At 33.1% G+C, this 22701-nt stretch overlaps 3 protein-coding genes across 3 annotated transcripts; 2 read left to right on the top strand and 1 right to left on the bottom strand.

Moving 5' to 3' along the window:
• The first annotated feature begins 571 nt into the window (after positions 1 to 571).
• Positions 572 to 10686, top strand: LOC11436838 (importin-5). Its single transcript, XM_003624587.4, has 21 exons — positions 572 to 1429; positions 2210 to 2768; positions 3008 to 3211; positions 3910 to 4014; positions 4446 to 4511; positions 4630 to 4794; positions 4951 to 5025; positions 5149 to 5300; positions 5687 to 5822; positions 5903 to 5972; positions 6068 to 6195; positions 6279 to 6335; positions 7133 to 7318; positions 7417 to 7509; positions 7932 to 8017; positions 8160 to 8226; positions 8365 to 8431; positions 8625 to 8761; positions 9632 to 9723; positions 9829 to 9895; positions 10002 to 10686. The coding sequence occupies exons 1-21, from the start codon at positions 750 to 752 to the stop codon at positions 10164 to 10166; spliced, it is 3357 nt and encodes a 1118-aa protein (XP_003624635.1). The 5' UTR covers positions 572 to 749; the 3' UTR covers positions 10167 to 10686.
• A 4376-nt stretch (positions 10687 to 15062) lies between these two features.
• On the top strand, positions 15063 to 16416 carry LOC11437275 (ethylene-responsive transcription factor ERN1-like). Its single transcript, NM_001424922.1, has one exon. The coding sequence runs from the start codon at positions 15152 to 15154 to the stop codon at positions 15956 to 15958; it is 807 nt and encodes a 268-aa protein (NP_001411851.1). The 5' UTR covers positions 15063 to 15151; the 3' UTR covers positions 15959 to 16416.
• Positions 16417 to 18037: 1621 nt separating this feature from the next.
• Positions 18038 to 21277, bottom strand: LOC11441048 (tubulin alpha-1 chain). Its single transcript, XM_003624585.4, has 5 exons — positions 21165 to 21277; positions 20100 to 20314; positions 19812 to 20011; positions 18977 to 19485; positions 18038 to 18746 (listed from the first exon to the last, which is right to left on the bottom strand). Exons 1-5 carry the CDS (start codon positions 21275 to 21277, stop codon positions 18428 to 18430), a joined length of 1356 nt encoding a protein of 451 aa, XP_003624633.1. The 3' UTR covers positions 18038 to 18427.
• Between the last annotated feature and the right edge of the window lie 1424 nt (positions 21278 to 22701).

The raw sequence follows: 22701 nt of genomic DNA, 5'->3' as shown, positions 1-22701 counted from the left end.
TAGGTTCAATCATACTTTTTTTTCTTTTTAAGTTTAGTATTTATATTTATCCGTTTTAGAAAATACTACTTACCTTAATATTAATTGAGCACAATATGTACACATTAATTAATTTATTATTTTAATATATTTTTAAAGAATTTTCATTATAAAAAATCAATTAAATATGGACATAATTATATAAGAGTAAATTACACTATTCTCCCCAAAGAAATAGTTAGATTACATTATCTTTTCCTTTTATGTGAATGTATACACTCCCCTCACTTGAGAGAAGCCTTAATTACATTCTCGTCTCCTCTAATGTTAAAATATACACTACACTTCACTTCACGTCTCCTGTAATGTTAAACTAATATTTTTTATTTTTATTTTTAATAGTATAACAATGAAAATTTAACGCACACATGACGATGCAGATCCATTTTATTATAATAAAAATTCGAATAATATTTTTCTATCCGTTTGATATACAATATCATTAACATATAGTTTAAAAAATTATTATAAAATTAAAACAACATAATATTCTTCTTCTAATGAGCAAAGAAGCGGAAAGTGAATAGGATAAGAAAGTTTAGGGAGGCGCATCATCACCCCGCCATTCAAAACCAAAAACCCTTATTTTCAGATTTTCGAGCAGCAGAGAGAGAATACTCTTCTTTCTTCCCTCCCTCTCTCTCTCTCTCTCTCTCTGCCCTATCCATCAAAACACTCTCTCTCAATTCAATTCAATTCAATTCACAACGATGGCGTTGAACGATCAAAATCAAGCACAAATGGCTCTAATTCTAGGACCAGATTCAACCCACTTCGAATCCCTAATCACAAACCTCATGTCCACCATCAACGACCAACGTTCCCAAGCTGAAAATCTCTTCAATCTCTGCAAACAAACCTATCCCGATTCCTTAATCCTCAAACTCTCCCATCTTCTCCACACTTCCTCTAACCCCGAAACACGAACCATGTCCACCATCCTCCTCCGTCGTCATCTCACGCGCCACCACGACGACTCTTTCATCTACCCACACCTCTCCCCTTCAACTCAATCCACTCTCCGTTCTCTCCTTCTCTCATCTCTCCATCAAGAACCAATCAAATCCATCGTTAAGAAGCTATGCGACACCGTTTCGGAACTCGCTTCTGCTCTTCTCTCTGATGACCTGTCTTCTTGGCCTGACTTGCTTCCGCTTCTTTTTCAATGGGTTACTTCCAATGATGCTAGGCTTCAGGAGATTGCGTTGCTTGTTTTTGCGCAATTGGCGCATTATATTGGTGAAACCCTACTTCCTCAATTGTCTACTCTTCATTCTGTTTTCCTTCGTTGTCTCAGTGCTGCTACTTCCTCTTCGGATGTTCGTATCGCTGCCCTTGCTGCCAGTATCAATTTCGTTCAGTGTCTCTCCAATTCATCCGACCGTGACAGGTATATCCACCAGCCAAAATTATGATTCAATTTTGATTGACATATTTTTGAGCTTATGCAAATAAATAAGCTTTTATGTATTATTCATTAGCTTGTCAAGCTTTTTATGTATTACTCAGGGCTTGTTTGAGCTTATTTTTGAGCTTATGAAGATACAGTTTTCGTTAGTGAAAACTTATGAATTAACATAAAAACTTATTTATTTGGATAAGCTAGTTTTCATAAGCTCAAAAATAAGCCAATCCAAACAAGCCCTTATGTGAGCTTATCTTATGACCTAAGTTTTGTGAGACTATTTGGGAGAATTTATGAAAATAATTTTCAAAAGCTTTTTTTGCATCTTATTTTCATAAGTTTTCTCATATTAATTTATAAAAACAACTTATATAGCATATAGAAAAGTAATTTAACTTCATTTTATCTTTTGTTATATAAATAGCTTACGTAAGATTATCCATCAGCATTTATCATGATAATTGTTTGTGCTATAAGTTGTAAATAAATTGTTTATCCAAATTGACCCTCAGTTTGTAGGGTCCAGATGCACTTGTTGTTTTAACTAATTAGAAAGTTATTGATTATTGTTGAACTGTCTTTAAACAGATGCAGAAGCAACCCCTCTTAAGAGTATGTGTTTAGTTAGAGGGTAATAGATGGGAGGGGAGAGAGGAATGATTATTTCAAATTTTAGTTTGGTTCAGTTTTTGGACTGGAACTATTTTTGTGATTGACCTAACTAAATAGATTTTTTTTTGACTAAGTTTGCATTTGTAATATTAGGTTTCAGGATTTGCTGCCCCTCATGATGCAGACATTGACCGAGGCATTGAATTCTGGTCAAGAGGCAACTGCACAGGAGGCACTTGAGCTTCTCATTGAGCTTGCTGGGACTGAGCCACGTTTCCTGCGGAGGCAAATTGTTGACATTGTTGGCGCCATGCTGCAGATTGCTGAGGCTGAGTCGTTAGAAGAAGGGACTCGCCATTTGGCTATTGAGTTTGTCGTTACACTTGCTGAGGCTAGAGAGCGTGCTCCTGGGATGATGAGGAAGTTACCGCAGTTTGTAAAGAAGTTGTTTGGTGTGCTAATGAATTTGTTGTTGGATATTGAGGATGATCCTGCTTGGCATGCTGCGGTGAGCGAGGATGATGATGCTGGTGAGACTAGTAACTACGGATTTGGTCAGGAATGTTTGGATAGACTTTCAATTGCTTTGGGCGGGAACACGATTGTGCCAGTTGCGTCTGAATTGTTGCCTACTTATTTGGCTGCACCTGAATGGCAAAAACACCATGCTGCACTCGTTGCACTTGCACAAATTGCAGAGGGTTGTTCAAAGGTATTCTTTTACTTGTACTGGCCAGTGTTCTTCTTTCATAAGTGATTTATTTTTTAATTTATTGTATTAACTACTATTATGTTGTTGTTTTTGTAAAAATGTGCATGTTTTGTCTCAATAATTTTTCAAATTTCAACCTGTATTTAGTCTGCAATACGGGTGAATATTTGGGGTTAGTTAGGTGGAAAAATAACTTATGCATGTGTTTGTGTCTTAAACCATAACCTTTGGTGATGCAGGTGATGACAAAGAACTTGGAGCATGTATTATCAATGGTTTTGAATTCATTTCCTGATCCAAACCCTCGGGTGCGGTGGGCGGCTATAAATGCAATCGGGCAATTGTCCACAGATTTGGGGCCAGACTTGCAGGATAAATATCACCACTTAGTGCTTCCGGCATTAGCTGGAGCCATGGATGATTTTCAAAATCCTCGAGTACAGGTTTGCACTTTTATCTAGACCAAGTACATTGTAAACTTTATTTATTCAAGTCACTTGGGCATCTCTTTTGTTCTTTAAGTAAAGTTATTTTTATAAACCATTCCATGTTCTCATTCATGTTAGTTTAAGATGGACTTGGTAATCTAGCTCTATTGGATTTCATTATTGTTCTTTCATTTGTCCCTTGATTGTATGTTGTATTCTATTGGAAAGAGACAATTTTATTTCTATGCATTGGTTGATTCCGCTTGTGTTTGATCAAAGTAATCACATGCATTTATCATGTGTTACCCCATGGATTGTTTATAGGTTATAGAGTTTGTTTACATATTTTTTATAAAGTTGTAACTGGCGTGAGTTCTATATAATCTTTGTGCAAAGTTTTTTCTCACACTTGCCAAACATTTTGACTCGAGTATTAAATTGGCTGGGCTAGCTTTTTGGATTATGCATTTTTAGTATTCTGGATTTCTTTATAATATTTTTTCATCAATCTAACAAAGCTATATGATTAATTTCATTAAAGTATTAGAGTTCTTCTGACCCAACTTATCTCTTTATAATTACTTACTGTGTCTGTAATTTAGTGCCACTACTTATGCATAAATATGAATCTTGAGTTTCCGGTCTTTGATATCTCATTTGACTTCATAAAGTCATTAGTTCATCATTATTTATTTTATTACTTTTATATTCAGGCTCATGCTGCTTCTGCAGTGCTAAATTTCACTGAGAATTGCACCCCGGATATTTTGGTACCTTATTTGGATGGGATTGTGAGCAAACTTCTTGTACTCCTTCAGGTATTTGTTTGCCATTGATATTTATTGGCAAAAATGTCAGAGAATATTTTAATAATATCTTTTTGGTGACTGAAGATCATATATTATTTTCCTTCATAATACATCTCGATTTCGTTTTAAGGAAATGGAACTTCGTGATTCTCCTTTGTTTATTGTTTTGGTCTCCATTTACTGGGGGATCTGCATTTACTCTATCTATATTTTATTCATCTTTAAATTTTGGTTAGCTGAAGCTTTAGGCTTCTAATTTGTTATTTTTTTCTTTCATGATTTTGTATGAGTATTGTTGTATTTCATTCTCACATTGTTTCATCACTTGTTGCAAAATGCTTTATAATTAAAAGATGTTATGCTGCTTTAAATTTTCATAGATTTGGGATGATAAATTTAAAATTATTTGATTTTCAATTCTTTTCATGCATGAATTGCAGAGTGGAAAGCAGATGGTTCAAGAGGGTGCTTTGACAGCTTTAGCATCGGTCGCTGATTCTTCACAGGTGCTTTATACAATCATTTTTCTTTATAGTAATCACACTTTTTTTTTAAGTCTAATCTATTTTTATTGAAAATATTAAGTCTTATACTTAACAAATTAAAAAATTTCATGGTTAACAGGAGAAATTTCAGAAGTATTATGATGCTGTGATTCCATACCTAAAAGCAATTTTGTTGAATGCAAATGATAAATCTAATCGTATGCTTCGTGCCAAAGCAATGGAGTGTATTAGTCTGGTAGGTATGGCTGTTGGAAAAGAGAAGTTCAGGGACGATGCCAAACAGGTCATTTTTAATTTATTTTTGCATGTTATTTTTTATTTCTTTTTTATTCAGATAATCATGTTTCTGACGGAAATAAAGTTTTTAAATGTTATTTCATGCAATCTGATTGTTCACTTTTTGTGCGCTAATGTATGATTTTTATTCTTCTTTTACTAGGTTATGGATGTCTTGATGTCACTGCAACAATCTCAACTGGATTCTGATGATCCAACCGCGAGTTACATGTTACAAGTATGGTCCTTTTTTTCTTTTCCATTTGTTGGTATCAACTTTGGAGTATATATTTATTTTTTTATCATTATAAATTTAAATACATTTATACCTCAGATTTTCATTTAGCTTTTATGTTATCAGGCGTGGGCTAGGCTTTGCAAGTGCCTCGGGCAGGACTTCCTCCCATACATGGGGTTTGTCATGCCTCCCTTGCTCCAGTCTGCACAACTTAAGCCTGATGTGTCAATTACATCAGCAGATTCTGACGCTGAATTTGATGAAGATGATGACAGGTGTCCTTTTAGTTCCAGTTACTGTATTTTGGGCCACAAGATTGATATTCATGTTATCATCTGATGTTTTTCTGGATCCATTTTATTCTTTATTTCACCTCAATATGAATTCCTTTCTTTTGTATGAGTTTCTACATCTGTCTTTTTTTAAACATTACTTTTTGCCATTTGAGAAAATGTGAGCTGCATTTTGTTTCTTTAATTAATTTATAATTGTATGGTGATAGATATCCTTGTCAATCAATACTTCATTGTATTAACAAAAGGAATAAGCATAGAAAAAATAGTTAAATTTTTTGAAGATTGAAAATAAAGCGATATTGACTATATTAATGGTCATTTAACTTGCTTTTTGACTACTTGTGGTCTGGCTGTTCATGTTGTAGCATTGAAACCATTACTCTCGGGGATAAAAGAATAGGCATTAAGACCAGTGTCTTGGAGGAGAAGGCTACAGCATGTAACATGTTATGTTGCTACGCTGACGAGTTGAAGGAAGGCTTTTTTCCTTGGATTGACCAGGTTGGCATTGTTTTCTATTTTATTTTATTGGCATTTCTTTGACCAAAATATTAATTTGCTAACTTGCTTGAATAATATAGGTTGCTTCCACATTGGTTCCTCTCCTTAAATTTTACTTCCATGAAGAAGTTAGGAAGGCAGCAGCTTCAGGTATATTCTTTATCCGTCGGAACCTTGCTTCTATTTTGTCTATTTCTGGTAATCCTTACTGAATTTTTAATGCAACCTACCTGCTTTGTTAACAGCTATGCCAGAACTGTTGTCTTCAGCAAAATGGGCTATAGAGAAGGGGCAGTCACAAGGCCGTGATGCAACTTACCTAAAACAATTGTCTGATTATATAATTCCAAATTTGGTGGAAGCTTTACACAAGGTTAAAATGCTGCCTATTCTGATTTTTTGGTTCTGATTTGTTAGTTTTGTTGCTTGTATTGATGTATTTTACCTGTCTTCCAGGAGCCAGAGGTCGAAATTTGTGCAAGCATGTTGGGCGCACTGAATGAATGCATACAGGTTTGTAACATTCATCTATGAGGATCCATTTTGTGCTATTTGAAGTAAATTACTAGTCCGTGACATGCAATTCTTTTTTTTTTTTTTTTTACCTTTTTTCATGCGGCTATTTTTGTGTAGTACTGTATTTTGGAAGGATTTTTCATATGAAGATAATTTACTTCAGTGAGATATGTAATATAGCCTGAAATGAAAATTATGAAACTGTTTCTGCAATAGGAGGAGGATATCCTTAAACCTCCTTATAACTTTCCCTCTTTGACACAACTTGGACCCCATACATCTGAATGGACAAGATCAAAAGGAAAATTTGCTTGATGAAGAATTGTGCTTGCAAAAGTAGCTCGAACTTGTCTACCGAGCTGACATGATTGACACTCCAAGGGCTGCAACTAGCAAAGCCTTGGGACCATCTATAATTATTAAGTTTGGATGACCTAGATGACAATGGATAAGATAGAGATTTTGTAGTTGTGCAAGGAATAGACGATGTAGACTAAAAGTAGTAGAGTAGAGAGCATGTGATTCATATCCCATGCTAATTGTCCGCCCAATACTTTTCTAGTATTAAAAAAAGAATTGGAAGTGTAGGCTATAGAACAATCAAGGTGGCATTTGAAAAAATGTAGTTTCTATCCCATTCTGCCATATATATAACTTTCTCTACACACACACAGTAAGATTTGTAACATTTTATGCTACAGTATTAATTGTTTTGTTTAACGTATTTTTCAAGTCATCAATTCTCCATAACCTGTTGTTCAAAAGTAAAATTAGCTAGTGGTTATTTATCTCAGGTATCAGGACCACATCTAGATGAAAAGCAAGTAAGGAGCATTGTGGATGAGATTAAACAAGTCATCACTGCCAGTTCATCCAGAAAGCATGAAAGAGCAGAGAGAGCCAAAGAAGAGGACTTTGATGCTGAAGAAAGAGAACTACTCAAGGAAGAAAATGAGCTAGAAGAAGAACTTTTTGATCAAGTATGAATATTTTATGCTTGTCATCCGACTCTTCTCATTAACTGGATTCTTTATTTCATGCTTTTCTAGCTCTTATGTTTAATCTTTTTGTGTGCTAGATTGGCGATTGCTTGGGGACTTTGACAAAAACATTTAGGGCGTCTTTTTTGCCTTTCTTTGAAGAGCTTTCGTCATACCTAATACCTATGTTTGTAAGTTCCCTTTCACTCCCGTCTTGTTGTGTCTTCTTTTTGCTGCTGGAATGAATCTTCATATTCCTTTCGGATTATTTGATCAAACTGTTTTTAATTCCCACTTTAAATGTTATTAGATGAGATTTTTTTGAAGAAAGTTATTAGATGAGATTACATGGTGTTTATTTATTATCTTTTGTTTGTTTTTATATTTGATCTTTTAAAGAATGTAAAGAAATCTGGAATTTTTTTTTGAATATTTTTTTATATAAGCGAAATTTTCTTATATTATGGTTTGTAGTTTATCACCCCCCCGCCCCCTCTTATGATTTGTGAATGACGTGCTTTATGTTTGTCTCAATGCCTATAGCTTCATTTAAAGACACAAGTCATATACCCTTCTGAATAAAAAATTTCCCTTGTTTACAACTAATAATCAGGGTAAAGACAAAACCTCAGAGGAAAGGAGAATAGCCATTTGTATATTTGATGACATTGCTGAGCACTGCCGCGAAGCAGCTCATAAGTAAGAAATCCCCTTCCCTCACAAGAAAAAAGCTCTTCCCTCTTTCTTTTATTCTTCGGGAGTTTTCTATAAGTTGATGTAGACTTTTTCTTTTCCTTTATCTGGAATGGTTCTGGACTTTAAATTCTTTATGTTGCTACAGATATTATGGTTCGTTTCTTCCATTCTTGCTTGAAGCTTGCAATGATGAGTGTTCAGATGTTCGACAGGTTCCCATCTTTGGTTTATACTTTATATTACCGTTGCTTTTAGAATTTTGTTTTTTTTTGCACAAGCTATGCTTTTAGAATTTTGTTATTTAATGAGGTGCACAAATTTTCTCAAAGCAAAATTGAATATCTTCTCAGGCAGCTGTTTATGGGGTTGGTGTTTGTGCCGAGTTTGGTGGATCTGTTTTCAAACCCCTTGTTGGAGGTCAGTTACTCATACCAGTTTCTTATTTCTCATTTTATCCGTGTCTTACACCATTGTTATACAACAACAACAACCAAGCCTTATCCCACTAAGTGGTCCGGCTACATGGATCAAATTACACCATAATGTTCTATCTGAAACCATAGTGTTCTTACAACATTGTTATAATCTGTTTTTTTTGGTTCTTCTACAGAGGCACTTTCAAGGTTAAATGCTGTGATAACACATCCAAATGCACAGCATTCTGATAATGTAATGGCATATGATAATGCTGTTTCAGCTCTTGGAAAAATATGCCAGTTCCACCGTGATAGCATAAATGCAGCACAGGTACATCATACATGTTTTTGTAATCTTAGTCTTACATGTGATCATATCACTCGAACAAGTGCAGGTTGCTAGTCATACACATACTTCTTGAGTTTGCTGTTCTAAAACTACATCTTGTAATCATTTTCTGATCATCATGGCTACAAACCAGTCTTGGCAATATGGAGGGCTGTCACTTTCAGTTTTTGCCAATATTACATCAGGGCTTCCTTGAGTCATGAAGCTGAAAACTACTGCATGATATTTATGAATCACAGTTCCACTTCCACCCAGATGCAAACTTAATGATGTTGTAGACAACTTAATATTTTTATGATGCTAGTTGAAGGCACAAGTTTAGCACTATTTTGCATGCACGTTGTTTTCCTTGTAAAAAGCTGATACATTCTGTAAATAGAATAGAGAAAAGATTACATGCATTATGTATTTAGTTTACGTAATCCATAAAATTATAACTTCGATGTGCCTTCTTATACAGAATAAGCAATATAGATTATATACTTGCTATATTTGGTTTAGTTAATCCCTAAGACTAAGGGATTTAGGTGCTATACTGTGATTATAAATTTACGAGGCTTTGAGATGACTTCTCAAGTCATTTATGACAGACTACTTTGATCAAGTCCAAAAGCTTTTTCTTTTCTGCTTAGTAAAGAGAGGTTAAAAGTGGACGCAGTTAGGGGAAATTTTCAATTCATAATTTATTATGTTGGTTCTCTAAAGTTTCTTGACTGCATAAACTGGTTTTAGGATATTGTCCCAATTTCTTGCACATTTGTGATATACCCTTGTAGAATTGAAATTTAGAGCAAAAATCCTTTGCGTGTTGTGTTTTGATGTGTTACTTCATTGATTATTTCTTGGTTGCAGGTTGTTCCAGCCTGGCTAAGTTGCTTGCCTATAAAAGGTGATTTAATCGAGGCTAAGGTTGTGCATGACCTTCTTTGTTCAATGGTTGAAAGGTAGAAGTCTGATCCAGAACATGTTTTGATTAAATGCTATATGCCTAATTTGCTATCTCTACTTCCTGTTGCCTTAATATGTTATGTACATTCATTCAATTTCAGATCAGATAAAGAACTTATAGGTCATAACAATCAATATCTTTCCAAGATCGTTGCAATTTTTGCCGAGGTACAACCTTTTACCAATTCTAGTTTTTAGTTACTTCTGCAAGTTATTTATTCTATGTCCATTTCCACTCTAAAATTACTTTTGTTTGGAATCCATTATGATGTAGATATTATGTGCGGGGACTGATTTAGCAACTGAACAAACTGTGAGTCGGATGATTAATTTATTGAGACAACTTCAACAAACTTTGCCGCCTTCTACCCTTGCTTCAACCTGGTCATCGTTGCACCCTCAACAACAACTTGCACTTCAGTCCATCCTATCATCCTAATTGTTTTGGATTCTTGCGTCCATTTCCTTCAGAAGACGCGTGTCTGTTGTCATGGGATGTCACAGTTGCCCTTTGTAAAGAAGCTGCTGTGTCTGGTCAATTTTGTTCCTTAGCATTGTAGTGCTTTTCAGACCAACAGATGCACCTGGTTTGTGTTTCTTGATTGCTGAACCATATTTGGTAATCCAAGTATCAACTGCTTGACTTGTGTGGCATGGATTTGTTGCTGGGAGGTGTTGAGTTGGTTAGATTGAGAAACAGTTTTGGTGTCGAATGTGTATGTATATTTAAGTGTTATAGTTAAAAGGAATTTTTTGTGTCGAAGGAATGGGCATTATGCCTCGATCCTGTACGTGGATGAGGCATGTTACCTTTAGTCATGCTTGATACAGTAAACCACATGGTATTCTTTTGTTTTTTTTAGGGTTGTAACAGTTTTGATGAGTCATTTTCCTTGGATGTCTGAAACAATTTGTCATTGATTTATTTGTATATGTCCGTGCTCTTTTTCTGGTTTTCATGCAGTGTTGTCAAACCAACTCCTAAACCCAAGCCATTTGCGGATATTTCAAAACGAAAAAACAAAAGGATTTTTACATGCAAACACAAATAATTTTTGTCTAGTAGACTAAATGATATATATTCACTGTCAATGTAACAATCGATAACAACTTGCCATCACATTGAACAATTGCATAACTACTTTTTTATTTATCAGTTTCTTTTATTTAAAGTGTTGGCAAATCAATATAAAACTCTGACAGTGTATAGTCTGTAATCTTTTAATAAGAAGAGAAAATTTAGCCGAGACTTCATGAGGGGGTGTTGCAAAGTTAGTCATCGCTATTAAGTGTCGTAACCACTTTAGGTCATGGTTAAAGTTTTATTTGGCCATGCCTCAACTATGTATGTCTACTTTATTGACGGTTATTGAACGTGGTTAAAAGCTGCTTTTTTGTTGTTGCAATGCTTGCCTACTTCTTTGTATGTCAATTATGCTTTCATCGATGCTTTTTTAGTTTGTATGAACCAATTTTCAGTTCTTGTGTAATCTTTTTCTAAATTTTATATTGCAATGCAAGTTTTTGGTTGAATTAGTGCATACAAAAAGGATTGTAATTGATCTGCTGATTGTAATTTGAAATGCAATTGTAATGCATGTTTGGTATCACAATGAGTTTGTTGATCGCGGTTGTTGGATAAGTATTTATAATGGTTGCAAATCCTGTTGTGGTTATGAGTTGTGGATGATTATTGTTAGCAGCATGATGAACATTATTCAATAATGGAATTTTGAAAGATTAAATATTAAGGAATGTTACTTTTATTATTTCAACTGGATTTGATAAGTAATATTATGATTCCTTTTTAAAAAAAGTAACAGTATGGTTTTGAACGTTCTAAATTTTATTGAAAAAATCATTAAAATTGCTATTAATTTTACTTGGTTGATTTTTTTTTTTTAACAAGCTTAGTTGAAATATATTACAATTGAACTTATGACTGGTTATATAAACATTTAATTAGTTTTTTTTTCCTTTTTTTAATTTCATAATTGTTTAAACCAGTTTAATCAATCGGTCTCGAAGTAAAAGTATTATGGGTGCATTGCTAATCTAAATTTGCCAGCTCTATTTTCACTGTATATGCTATTGATATGATAATACACCATTTCAGCATTGTCAAAGGATATGATATAGTTTGTTAGTATACTCATGCGTTGACAAAAATGATTGAATAAAATAGTATAATAAAATGATTTCTATATCATATCATAGGCGCTAGCTAAATCAAATTTCATTCATTTATATGTCTTTCTAATCTTTACACACTAACCATTCTTTTCCAAATTCCAATCTTTACGAGCCTAGAGGAACTATTCTATTGGTTGCAGTAGGTCCCAAGAGAGACATATAGGTGGCAAATATTGAAAAAAATTAGCTCTGATTTGACTTATAAGAAAGAGCTTACATTTCAATTCATTTAGGTCTTAAAAGTATTATGATATTACAATTATATCATCATTTTTAAATGAGATAATTAACTTTATAAGACAAGTAAAGGCTACAACTGATAAGCAACCAAGGAAACTAAAGGATAACGATACATACATACCAAAAAAATAAAATATTGAAGGCAGGCATAGTCTTTGTTTTTTCTGGGGGAGAAAGATTCTTATTGAAATTCATAAAGGTTCCCTTTATCTCATTAGTAGTTGAAGCATAACATTACACGTTCCTTAATATTAATTATCTTCTAAATTAAGATTTCAAAAACTAAATGTTCACTAAAAGGACAAAGGCACTTGTTTATTTCACTTTACTTTGTGATTATGCAGAAATGCAATTTCAGACACAAAAAATTACAATTAAAAAAAGTTGAATCAATGAACTTTTTTTTTCTCCAAATAGTGAGAAAAAAATTAGAGTAAAAACAAGAAATTCATTTCTAATTTTTTATTAAGTGTCATATACGGAAATTTTAGAAATCAAATCCATTTTTCCATATGATTAATATCTGTGGATAACTGTGACAAATTCATTTTTCAATTAGTTAAACTCTTTGAAGCGATTATGTCAAAAGCTACGTTAAGCCATGCAATTATTGTACAACTTACATGATTAACGAACTAATATAAAATTATGTCGAAACGAATTTTATTAAAAAAATTAATACATGATTATTGCAATATAGGTTGATTTAGTCGATAAAGAATTGAATCATAGCTTATAATGACGTGAATTCAACTTAATGACTCTCGAGTCCCCTTGTAATCCAACTCACCCAAATTTTGTATACCATAAAAATAAATTAGTATATGGTTATTGCTAACATAAATATAAATATGCTTGAATCTCGAAAAGATTTTGAAAGATAACATTACTGTGTTGGATTGCTAATTTAATTTGATATAATAAAGTTGTGTCTTTTTCCCCATATCTTCTTTCTTGTCTAACGTGAGATCCATTGTGAACTTTAGTGGCATGCAATATTTTAGCAAATTGTACTATATGCAAATCAATAAACAAAGAAGATAATGACAATGTCACACAAATCAAAAGCTTGGAACTGGTTGAAGAAGAATCTATTAATAAACACAATAATGATCAAATACGGAACAAAGTGTGTCGTTGGTGACGTGAGAAGAGGGCTACAACTCAAAACAAACGTAGCTAGCACACACATGTAGGAATCTTTATTATTACATGTCTATCACTTTTCCATTGCAAATATGTATAGAAATAGATATATTTCTGGGTTTTCTTCTTTAAGATTCAAACAAAGTATTCAATGGCAGTAATTATTAATTTGTAAAAAAAAAAAAGACAATAATTATTAATTAAATATAAAATACTTGGCAATTAAAAAAATTTATAACATATCCAACTTTTTATTTTTTCTAAGAAGATCAATGATAACAAAAAATCAACAATTAAAAAGATCCAAATGATATGGTAGGGTGTTTGAATGCAAAAGAAGAAAAAGAACAAAACAGACAATTTATTGAAGAATGAATGATTAATATATTTTCCGTAGAAGAGACCGAATTATCTCTTTTTAATATTGTTTGGACTAAATAGTTCTTTAATTTTATTTTTTTTGAAGTAAAATAGTTCTTTAATTATTCATAGGGACGTAATTGTTCTTTATCTTTTCGTGATTCAAGTATTCCAATTTCCTTTTTCAGGACTAAATGTTGGAGTAATTTTTTTGGGTCCAAATTAGTCCTACGAATTTTCCTTAGGGCTTAAATTGATCTTGACTATTATTATGATTATTATTATTATTATTTATTATTAGTTTTTTAAATAATATTGACATATGGTTGAGGACTTGAGGTGGCAATGACCTGTTTCATCTTAGTGCTAAGCATTGCTTTAGTCTCTTTGTTTATGGGTGCTTGCTAGGATCATTTTGGAGCCTCCAAGTGGCAGTTATTTGTGCCTTCACCATAATAATTTCAACTGTTTGACTTAACAAAAAGAGGGGAAGAAAGGGGACAAGAACTAGGGTACCCTAAATTCTACCTAACCTTAATGTATTTTCTTGTTTTTCTAAGTGATTGGTGATTCCTTATTCTTTAATCTTTAGCGTGGCTTTAAGATCATTTTATTTGTAGGGTTGCTGGTATTCCACAATAATTTCAAATTTATCCAACCAAATATTGCCCATTGGATTTAGAAGAGAAGATCTGAATTTGACAAATTTGTTCTATATTATTGTAAAATTTGCTTTTAAAATATTTTTTTATGTAGTCTATTGAGTTCGTTCCGTAATATTGACTTGAAATTCTGAAGTGTGTTTTTCTTCAAGATCTCATGTTCGATTATCTTTGGTGTTAATATGGGTGTGTTAATTTAACTTCTTCAAAAAATAAATTGATGTAATTCATTATGATAACATTTATTAATTTTGTCTTTAAATTATCAATTGGAGATTCTATTATTCAAATTAAAAAAATTATTTGATGCAATTTACACATGAGAATTTTTCAAAAATAAAACATAACAAAAATACTATGCCATTAATTTATTAGTTAGGGACAGTATATTGTTAGAATTTAGAATGTAGGTCTTTAGTTACATAATAATATGCTTTTGAGAAGAAATAAAAAGATTAAAAATAAACTAGTTGATTTTGTTTTTGGCACATACAACCAAATTCCAAGCTTGTCTGCTCCCAAACGACAGCTATAGGAGTGGTCATTCTGTTGAAAAATTAAGGGCATCACCAATTGAATTTCAAAGGTACCTTGTCATTATCATACCAAAAAATTATACTTATAATCCCAAGACAATGTGCATGTAATATATTAATCCAATTTGCTTGCTGAAAAGCTTAACAACTTTTTCACACACATATATATAAAGTCTCATAGCTTGCAAATTACAACATGAAAAATTAAGTAATAGCTAGCCTTCCATTATATCTTCATATCACAACATCTTTTCCACTCAAATACAATTTCTTGAAAAAACTTTGTGATGGAAATTCAATTTCAGCAACCAAACATGCAGAATCAGAAAGCAGGAATTTCAGTAACCAACAAAGGAGGAAAATTCAAAGGAAGAAACAGAAACAGCAATAACACAAACAAGTTTGTTGGTGTTAGGCAAAGGCCATCAGGGAGATGGGTAGCTGAGATCAAAGACACAACTCAGAAGATAAGAATGTGGCTTGGAACATTTGAGACAGCTGAGGAAGCAGCTAGAGCTTATGATGAAGCTGCATGCCTTCTTCGAGGTTCGAACACTCGAACCAACTTCATCACTCATGTCTCATTGGATTCTCCTCTTGCTTCCAGGATAAGAAATCTTCTTAACAACAGAAAAGGCGACAAAAAACAGGAAGATGGTGCTGTTGCTTCTGCTCCAAGTAACAGCAAAACTACCATTAGTAATACTAGTACAATTACAAGCAATGATGATAACAAGGAGAGCACTCTTTCGACCTGTGCTACTCGAAATACAGAACTATTTGAGGATGCTTACAAACCAGATTTGAGCAATTGCAAGGAAGTTTTTGAGTCAGGTTCACAATCCAACATTTCATGTGGTTTTGGACCTTTCTTTGATCATTTTTCTTTTACTCAGTTATTGGATATGGCGAAGAATGATGACATAACCGATGCATCTAGCTTGGAGCTTTCAGAATTTGAAAGAATGAAGGTTGAAAGACAGATATCAGCTTCACTTTATGCTATTAATGGAGTGCATGAATACATGGAAACTGTTCAAGAGTCTAATGAAGCCTTATGGGATCTTCCACCCTTGTGCTCCTTGTTCTGTTAAAACTTTTATAAGGTCTAAATTAATGAATCTGCAAATGTTTCTTCCAAATATTATTGCAGCCCTATTTTTTTTCTTACTATTATTGAAAACTTGAGGGGAAGTGTGTTGGATGTATGAGTGTATGACTGATTGAACCATTACAATAACATAGAGATTTAATTATGTTTTCCTTACAATCTATAGTGTGAAAATCTTGACCTATGATCGAGGTTTTAATTCCCGCTTCTGATTGTAGGTACATTACTATCTTCGATATTACAGAGAATCGCAGTTAAATGTGTGTTTATGCAATCATGATTGTGTTGCAGTCGCGGAGACATACAAACCTTGATTGCGGTAATTTCTTTTAAAACCCTGCCTATTTGACAAAATAAGCAGGCTGGAATCTTGGAGCTAAAATCAAAATGATTGTTCACACCGCGTTACTCGGATAAACAATAGAATTACTCTTAAATTTACTTCATGCAAGAGTCAAGTACTATGCTTTATTTATTATTTTTGTTATTAATTAATTAAAAAAGATTGCTATATCTTATAAGATTTTGGTCCAATGTTTCTGCATAATTCATGCCTTTTGGTCATGTACATTAGCCATGATATCTCAATCAAATATATGGCTACATAACAGATATGATTAACTCCAAAATCCTTGATTGATTTGAAGATTAAGTGATAGGACTGAGAATCTGAGATTAAATTACTTTTTACATCCAAGGATATGGTAACATTTTGCTCACAGTTCAAAGGCATCACTTTCATGTCACATGTCTTGTGGACCTAGAAACTCATTTTGTAATATTCTTCTCTTTCTTCATCCTTATCCTCTCCCTTCTCAACCATATGCCTCATGAAGACTACATTGACACTTATCTGTAAAAAATGATACTCTGAAACAACCTACAAGATATTACCAATTGCTAAAATCTGAAGGGCTTATAAAAACTAGATAGTTTCCTTTTGTATCTAAGAATGTTTATTAGTCTATATGAATTACAAGAAGCACCAAATTTCATTAAAAATATAATAAATGATGTGAAGAATTCAAAATCAAACCATAACAGATGACCATAGAATAAATAAACCATTCTTAAAGGAATGCTTACCTACATGGAATAATTCAGTATAATACATACAAAAGAAAACTTTAAATCTTTATAGTTAAGGACGATCATATTCAATGAGGGGAGAATATGATTGAAGAGGTCAAATTTGTTAGATATATGATTGTACTACAGAACAAGAGTGAAGACAAGTCATGTCTGAGCCTGGTCCTAGGTATGGTCTTAGATAACTACAGAAGCAATAAATTTAATGCAACTCTTGGGCAAGAACATGCAATGACAAATGAGTCAAAAATAAAATTGACCACACAAGAAGTTGTTGTTCAATAACAAAAAGAGGTTTGTTTCATGTCTTTCTATATGACATATAACAATAGTATTATAAACTTCTTGGCATGTCACATTTTCAGTCAGTCTTTTATTGACATGTTCAATTCAAGTGGTAGGAAATTTTAACTAAAGACAATTATCATTTTTCTCTTTTTTAACTTAAATTTTAATATGAGAAAATACAAGGCTTTTGATCCTAATCAAATTTGACAAATTCTAAAGTTGGTTTAGGTTAAAAGCTTGCATCCTCCAATTCTGCTTAGATATGCAAAGTTGCAATCACTCAAATGTGGTAAATACATTACCATTTTTCTCTATTCAATTTCCACCAACTATTCTCTGTGATGTAAAGCAAAAGACAAAAGAAGTGAGTTACATATAATTAGTTGGACAGCACCACCATCTATGTTTTTGTTGAAGCACATGAGATGTGGTTGCTACATATTGAAAGATTCTATCCTAAGTCTAACTACCCTTCCTTGGAAGAAAAAAAAAACAGCACAGCCAGTTTATCTCTTAAATTCCTTATATATTTTAAGGTTAAATATGTTTTTAGCCCTTATAATCATCTCAAATTTTGTTTTTTTTGTTATGTATCCACTTTTTGGTCCTTACATATTATAAAACTATAAATTTTATACGGATTAAAAAGTAAGCACAAGGACTAAAAACAAAAGAAAAGTAAATCTATAGGGACTAAAACATATTTTACTTTATTTTTTATTACATCACTACTGCAAAACATAAACCAACATCTATTCTGCTCTGTGCAGAAACAAGTGATTCAAAATAACTATATAGTTCATGATGAAAAAAAATTGTCTCTAACATTTTTTAACTTGAAACATTCACAATTACAGAATTAGTACACAATACTGCCCAACTCGAGGAATTAGTTTCTCCAATTGCGTGCAGAAGATACCCGGTTTACACCAAAACATGGAAGAGCTTAGCACACAACAGAAAGATTCTCGAGAATAGTGGAGAGGGGAAATAATTATGACACAGCCAGATACAAGAGACAGAACAAAGACAGGGAGGTGAAGATAGCTGATGATGAAAGGATTGATAATAGGTTTCAGTAGTCATCAACATCATCATCATCATCACCAGCTTCACCTTCAGCTCCAACTTCTTCATAGTCCTTTTCAAGAGCAGCAAGATCCTCCCTGGCTTCCGAAAATTCACCTTCTTCCATTCCTTCACCAACATACCAATGTACAAATGCCCTTTTAGCATACATGAGATCAAATTTATGATCAATGCGAGAGAAAACCTCGGCAACAGCTGTGTTGTTGCTTATCATACAAACCGCACGCATCACCTTCGCAAGATCGCCTCCCGGTACCACTGTTGGAGGCTGGTAGTTGATTCCACACTTGAAACCAGTTGGACACCTGAAAATAGTCACCAATATCACTCAGTCAAACTGTTTTTTAGTAAAAGGCGAAAGAATAGTCCGCTTTGTACTCATCACAGAGCAGTTATAAGATATAACATTGTAGTGCCAAATTGCATAATTTCAGCACTTTGATTATTCTAGGTAGCTTAACTTGCAAGGAACATAATCTAAATTATCACTCATAAATCATAATGTGATATTCCAAGGAAGTCTAAGTGTAATTACCAGTCAACAAACTGAACTGTTCTCTTTGTTTTGATATTTGAAACAGCTGCATTTACATCTTTAGGCACAACATCTCCGCGATACATGAGGCAGCATGCCATGTACTTTCCGTGTCTAGGGTCACACTTAGCCATCATACTTGACGGCTCAAAAACTGCATTGGTGATCTCAGGAACTGATATCTGCTCATGGTAGGCCTTTGCAGAGGATATTACAGGGGCATAAGACGAAAGCATAAAATGGATACGAGGATATGGAACCAGGTTAGTCTGGAACTCAGTAACGTCCACGTTGATTGCACCGTCAAATCTCAAGGAAGTTGTCAAGGAAGAGATAACTTGAGAAATCAAACGGTTCAGGTTGGTATAAGTTGGCCTTTCTATATCTAATGATTTTCTGCATATATCATATATTGCTTCATTGTCCAAAAGTACAACCACATCAGTGTGCTCAAGAAGAGAATGAGTGGACAGAACACTGTTGTAAGGTTCAACAACTGCAGTAGATACCTACATATTAAAAGGTATTGTTAGAATCAAAGAAATCAAATATATTAGGATCAGAATTAGCAAATCATATCAGTTTGTATTTATTCTGTATGTGATAATAAATAGAGGCGAGTGTAGTCTGATCTAGACACATAGAATCACAAATTTAACTGGTATTACTGCCATAAACCATATGAATGAGGGGAACAAACATAAAAGTAGTAGTAAGAAAAGCATAAACATGAATTAAGAAAACGAATAAATCACAGGAGAATGTAACAAATAACAAAGTAGGTACAAATCTTTGATGCTTCACAAACAGTTCATGTTGTCTTCATTCTTATTACCTGAGGAGAAGGATAGATGGTAAAACCAAGCTTAGACTTTTTGCCATAATCGACAGACAACCTTTCCAAAAGTAACGATCCCAAACCAGAACCAGTACCTCCACCAACAGCATTGAAAACAAAGAATCCTTGCAATCCAGTGCAATTGTCTGCTAATTTTCTGATACGATCGAGGCATAGTTCAACAATTTCTCTTCCAACTGCAGCACAGATACACAAATAATGGCCACTGTCAAGCTAAAAAGTGAAGAAAATAGCTAATTTGAACTGTATTAGAAATTGCCTTACCGGTGTAGTGTCCCCTTGCAAAATTATTAGCGGCATCTTCCTTGCCAGAAATTAATTGCTCAGGGTGAAAAAGTTGTCTGTAAGAACCAGTTCTTACTTCATCGATAACAGTAGGTTCCAGATCAACAAATAAGGCCCTTGGTACATGCTTGCCAGATCCGGTCTCACTGAAGAAGGTGTTGAAAGCATCGTGTGCTACGCCAGGTGTGGTATCACTGCAATGCAAGTAGATATAGATTAACAACATTTCTGTGCTTAATCAACCATGAGTTAAAAAGTCCAAACATCAAGAAAAGCAACATAGAAATCAGCATTATTTGTGCCTAATCATTAATCAACCATTTGAGTTAATAAGTTTAATCATACTTGCTTCAAAAATAGAATTAGAATATAGATAAGCAAGAAGTGAATCCAAATCGAAGAGATGTTCCTAGTTTTCCATTTTGGCAATTCTCTATTGGTCTCAGAAGAGTGCTAACCACTCATTACAAGCAATAACATTGGAGAATTGAATCCCTTGGTCTACATAACATATAGCTATCTAAATGAAAGTTCACTAAGCAATTGATATACCTTTTATATATCCAAATTAAAAATGGGATCCTTATACTAATTTAAGATCAACCATATATGTCAACTATTTATGAACTATTTTTTCATGTTAATATATCACTCAACAACCATGAGTACATGACAATAAAAATGGAGGAAACGTAGTGTGTAAGAAATGATAAGAACATGATCAAATTTGATGTTTTTCATTCAAGCCAAAAGCTTTCAAAAGACCCCAGAAATGAAAACACCAAAAATAAAAATAAAAACCCAGAAGGAACTATTAGGAAATATATAAAATTTTAGGATTGCATCTAACTAAACAAGACAATTAACTTGAAAAATCAACTAAATTAAGCTTTCTTATATTCAAAGTCAACAAATTGAGCTTTCTTACAGCAGAAGACAATAAAAAATGTCAAACCAATTTCATATTAAGTACACAAACACAATCCACAACAAAATTAATGTAAACAAGACAAAAAACAACATTGATCATATAAAAAAGTGTACCTAGGCATCAATCCATCAGGTTGAATTCCATGCTCAAGACAATAAAGCTCCCAACATGAATTCCCTACTTGAATTCCAGCTTGTCCAATATGAATACTTATTATCTCTCTCATCTTCTATATGTGCTGCAAATGAAAATCACAAGGAGGAGGAAAGTGCAAAGGAGAGAAAAAAATACAGCAAAGAAGAATCTTAGATATTTAATTTCTCACTTTAAAGTTTATAATATGATGATGACATAAACTCTCAATAAGTGAAGGGCTAAAAAAGTCAAATGGCTACATACTTTTAATTAATTAAACAGTTGATAAAATATTAAAATAATTAACAAAGTTAGTAATAAGTAATACGTGGGGTTGAAACTTGAAAGGGACCATGCTTCTATAACTTTTCTGTGGGTGCACACACATCCTTGTCTTGTTTGTTGTTATTTCATATCATGCATGACTCATAGCACATCAAAGGGACACCAAGATACATCTCTTCTTCTTCATTCCTGAAATATCTACCTTAATTTAGTTACGGAAAAATGCACGGTCATGCTATCAAGGTATCTCTACCGTTGAATAAAGATCGAACAACTCTAATTCTTACTTTATTAATTTTACTTTAAAGTACATATCATAATATGAGTCGTCTGATCTTCATCTCACAAACCGAGATCCATGAACGTATAATCTCTTGCTTTAGAACTCGTCTTTTTCGTTTGATCATGTCACAGCATTATGGCTGCTGACATTGCTTTTCTGAAAATAGTATCTTACTTAAAAGTTTTAATTATTGGAAAATACTCTTAAGTTAACAGCCTTAATTGTATGATTAATTGAAAAATATTTACTTAAGTGTTATTTTTTGTATAAAGAAACATACTATTTATTACATTACTGATAGGGTAACACTCTCATAATAATTGAGTAACAGTTACAGTTGTAAAATTAGGATTGACAAATTAATTAACAGGGATGAGAAAAGTTTAACTGAATCAAAGTGAACAATATTGTATCTGTGAAGTCTAATTTTAATCATTGGTATATTACAATTTACAGTGTTTTCTTGAGTGCCTAATGATAATTGAATTTTTGTTTTTCCTTTCCCATGTTCAATTTTGGTAATGGACAGGATAATAGTACAGATACCATTTAGAGCATCGTTAGTGGAAGAAGATTATGTGTTCCTTAAAAGCTACACAACGGTTTTTTATTATATTGCACCATTATTGGATTTGGTATATGTGCTGTGCCACTCATAGTTCCTTTAAATTAAGAATTAAGAAATATTAAGGGTTGGTTAAAAATAAAACGTATAAACATGTGAATTGCCATACTAATTTATTTAGAAATTATACCTTTAGAATAAAATGTGCATGTTTGGTATAATTGAAAGGTGCATGGTAGTGGCTTTGCAACCCAATGTTGCTTATTTTTATTGCATGATCTTAGCTTTCATACCAAAATCAGTAATAATCATAACAGAATCTAGCTAGTGGTATCTGTTGCTGAACCAGAAACTATTTGTCCATGCAATTCTGTACTTTGAA

This window comes from Medicago truncatula, chromosome 7 (assembly GCF_003473485.1).
Source record: "Medicago truncatula cultivar Jemalong A17 chromosome 7, MtrunA17r5.0-ANR, whole genome shotgun sequence".
Classification (NCBI taxonomy): domain Eukaryota; kingdom Viridiplantae; phylum Streptophyta; class Magnoliopsida; order Fabales; family Fabaceae; genus Medicago; species Medicago truncatula.
This window is presented reverse-complemented; position numbering and strand designations above follow the sequence as displayed.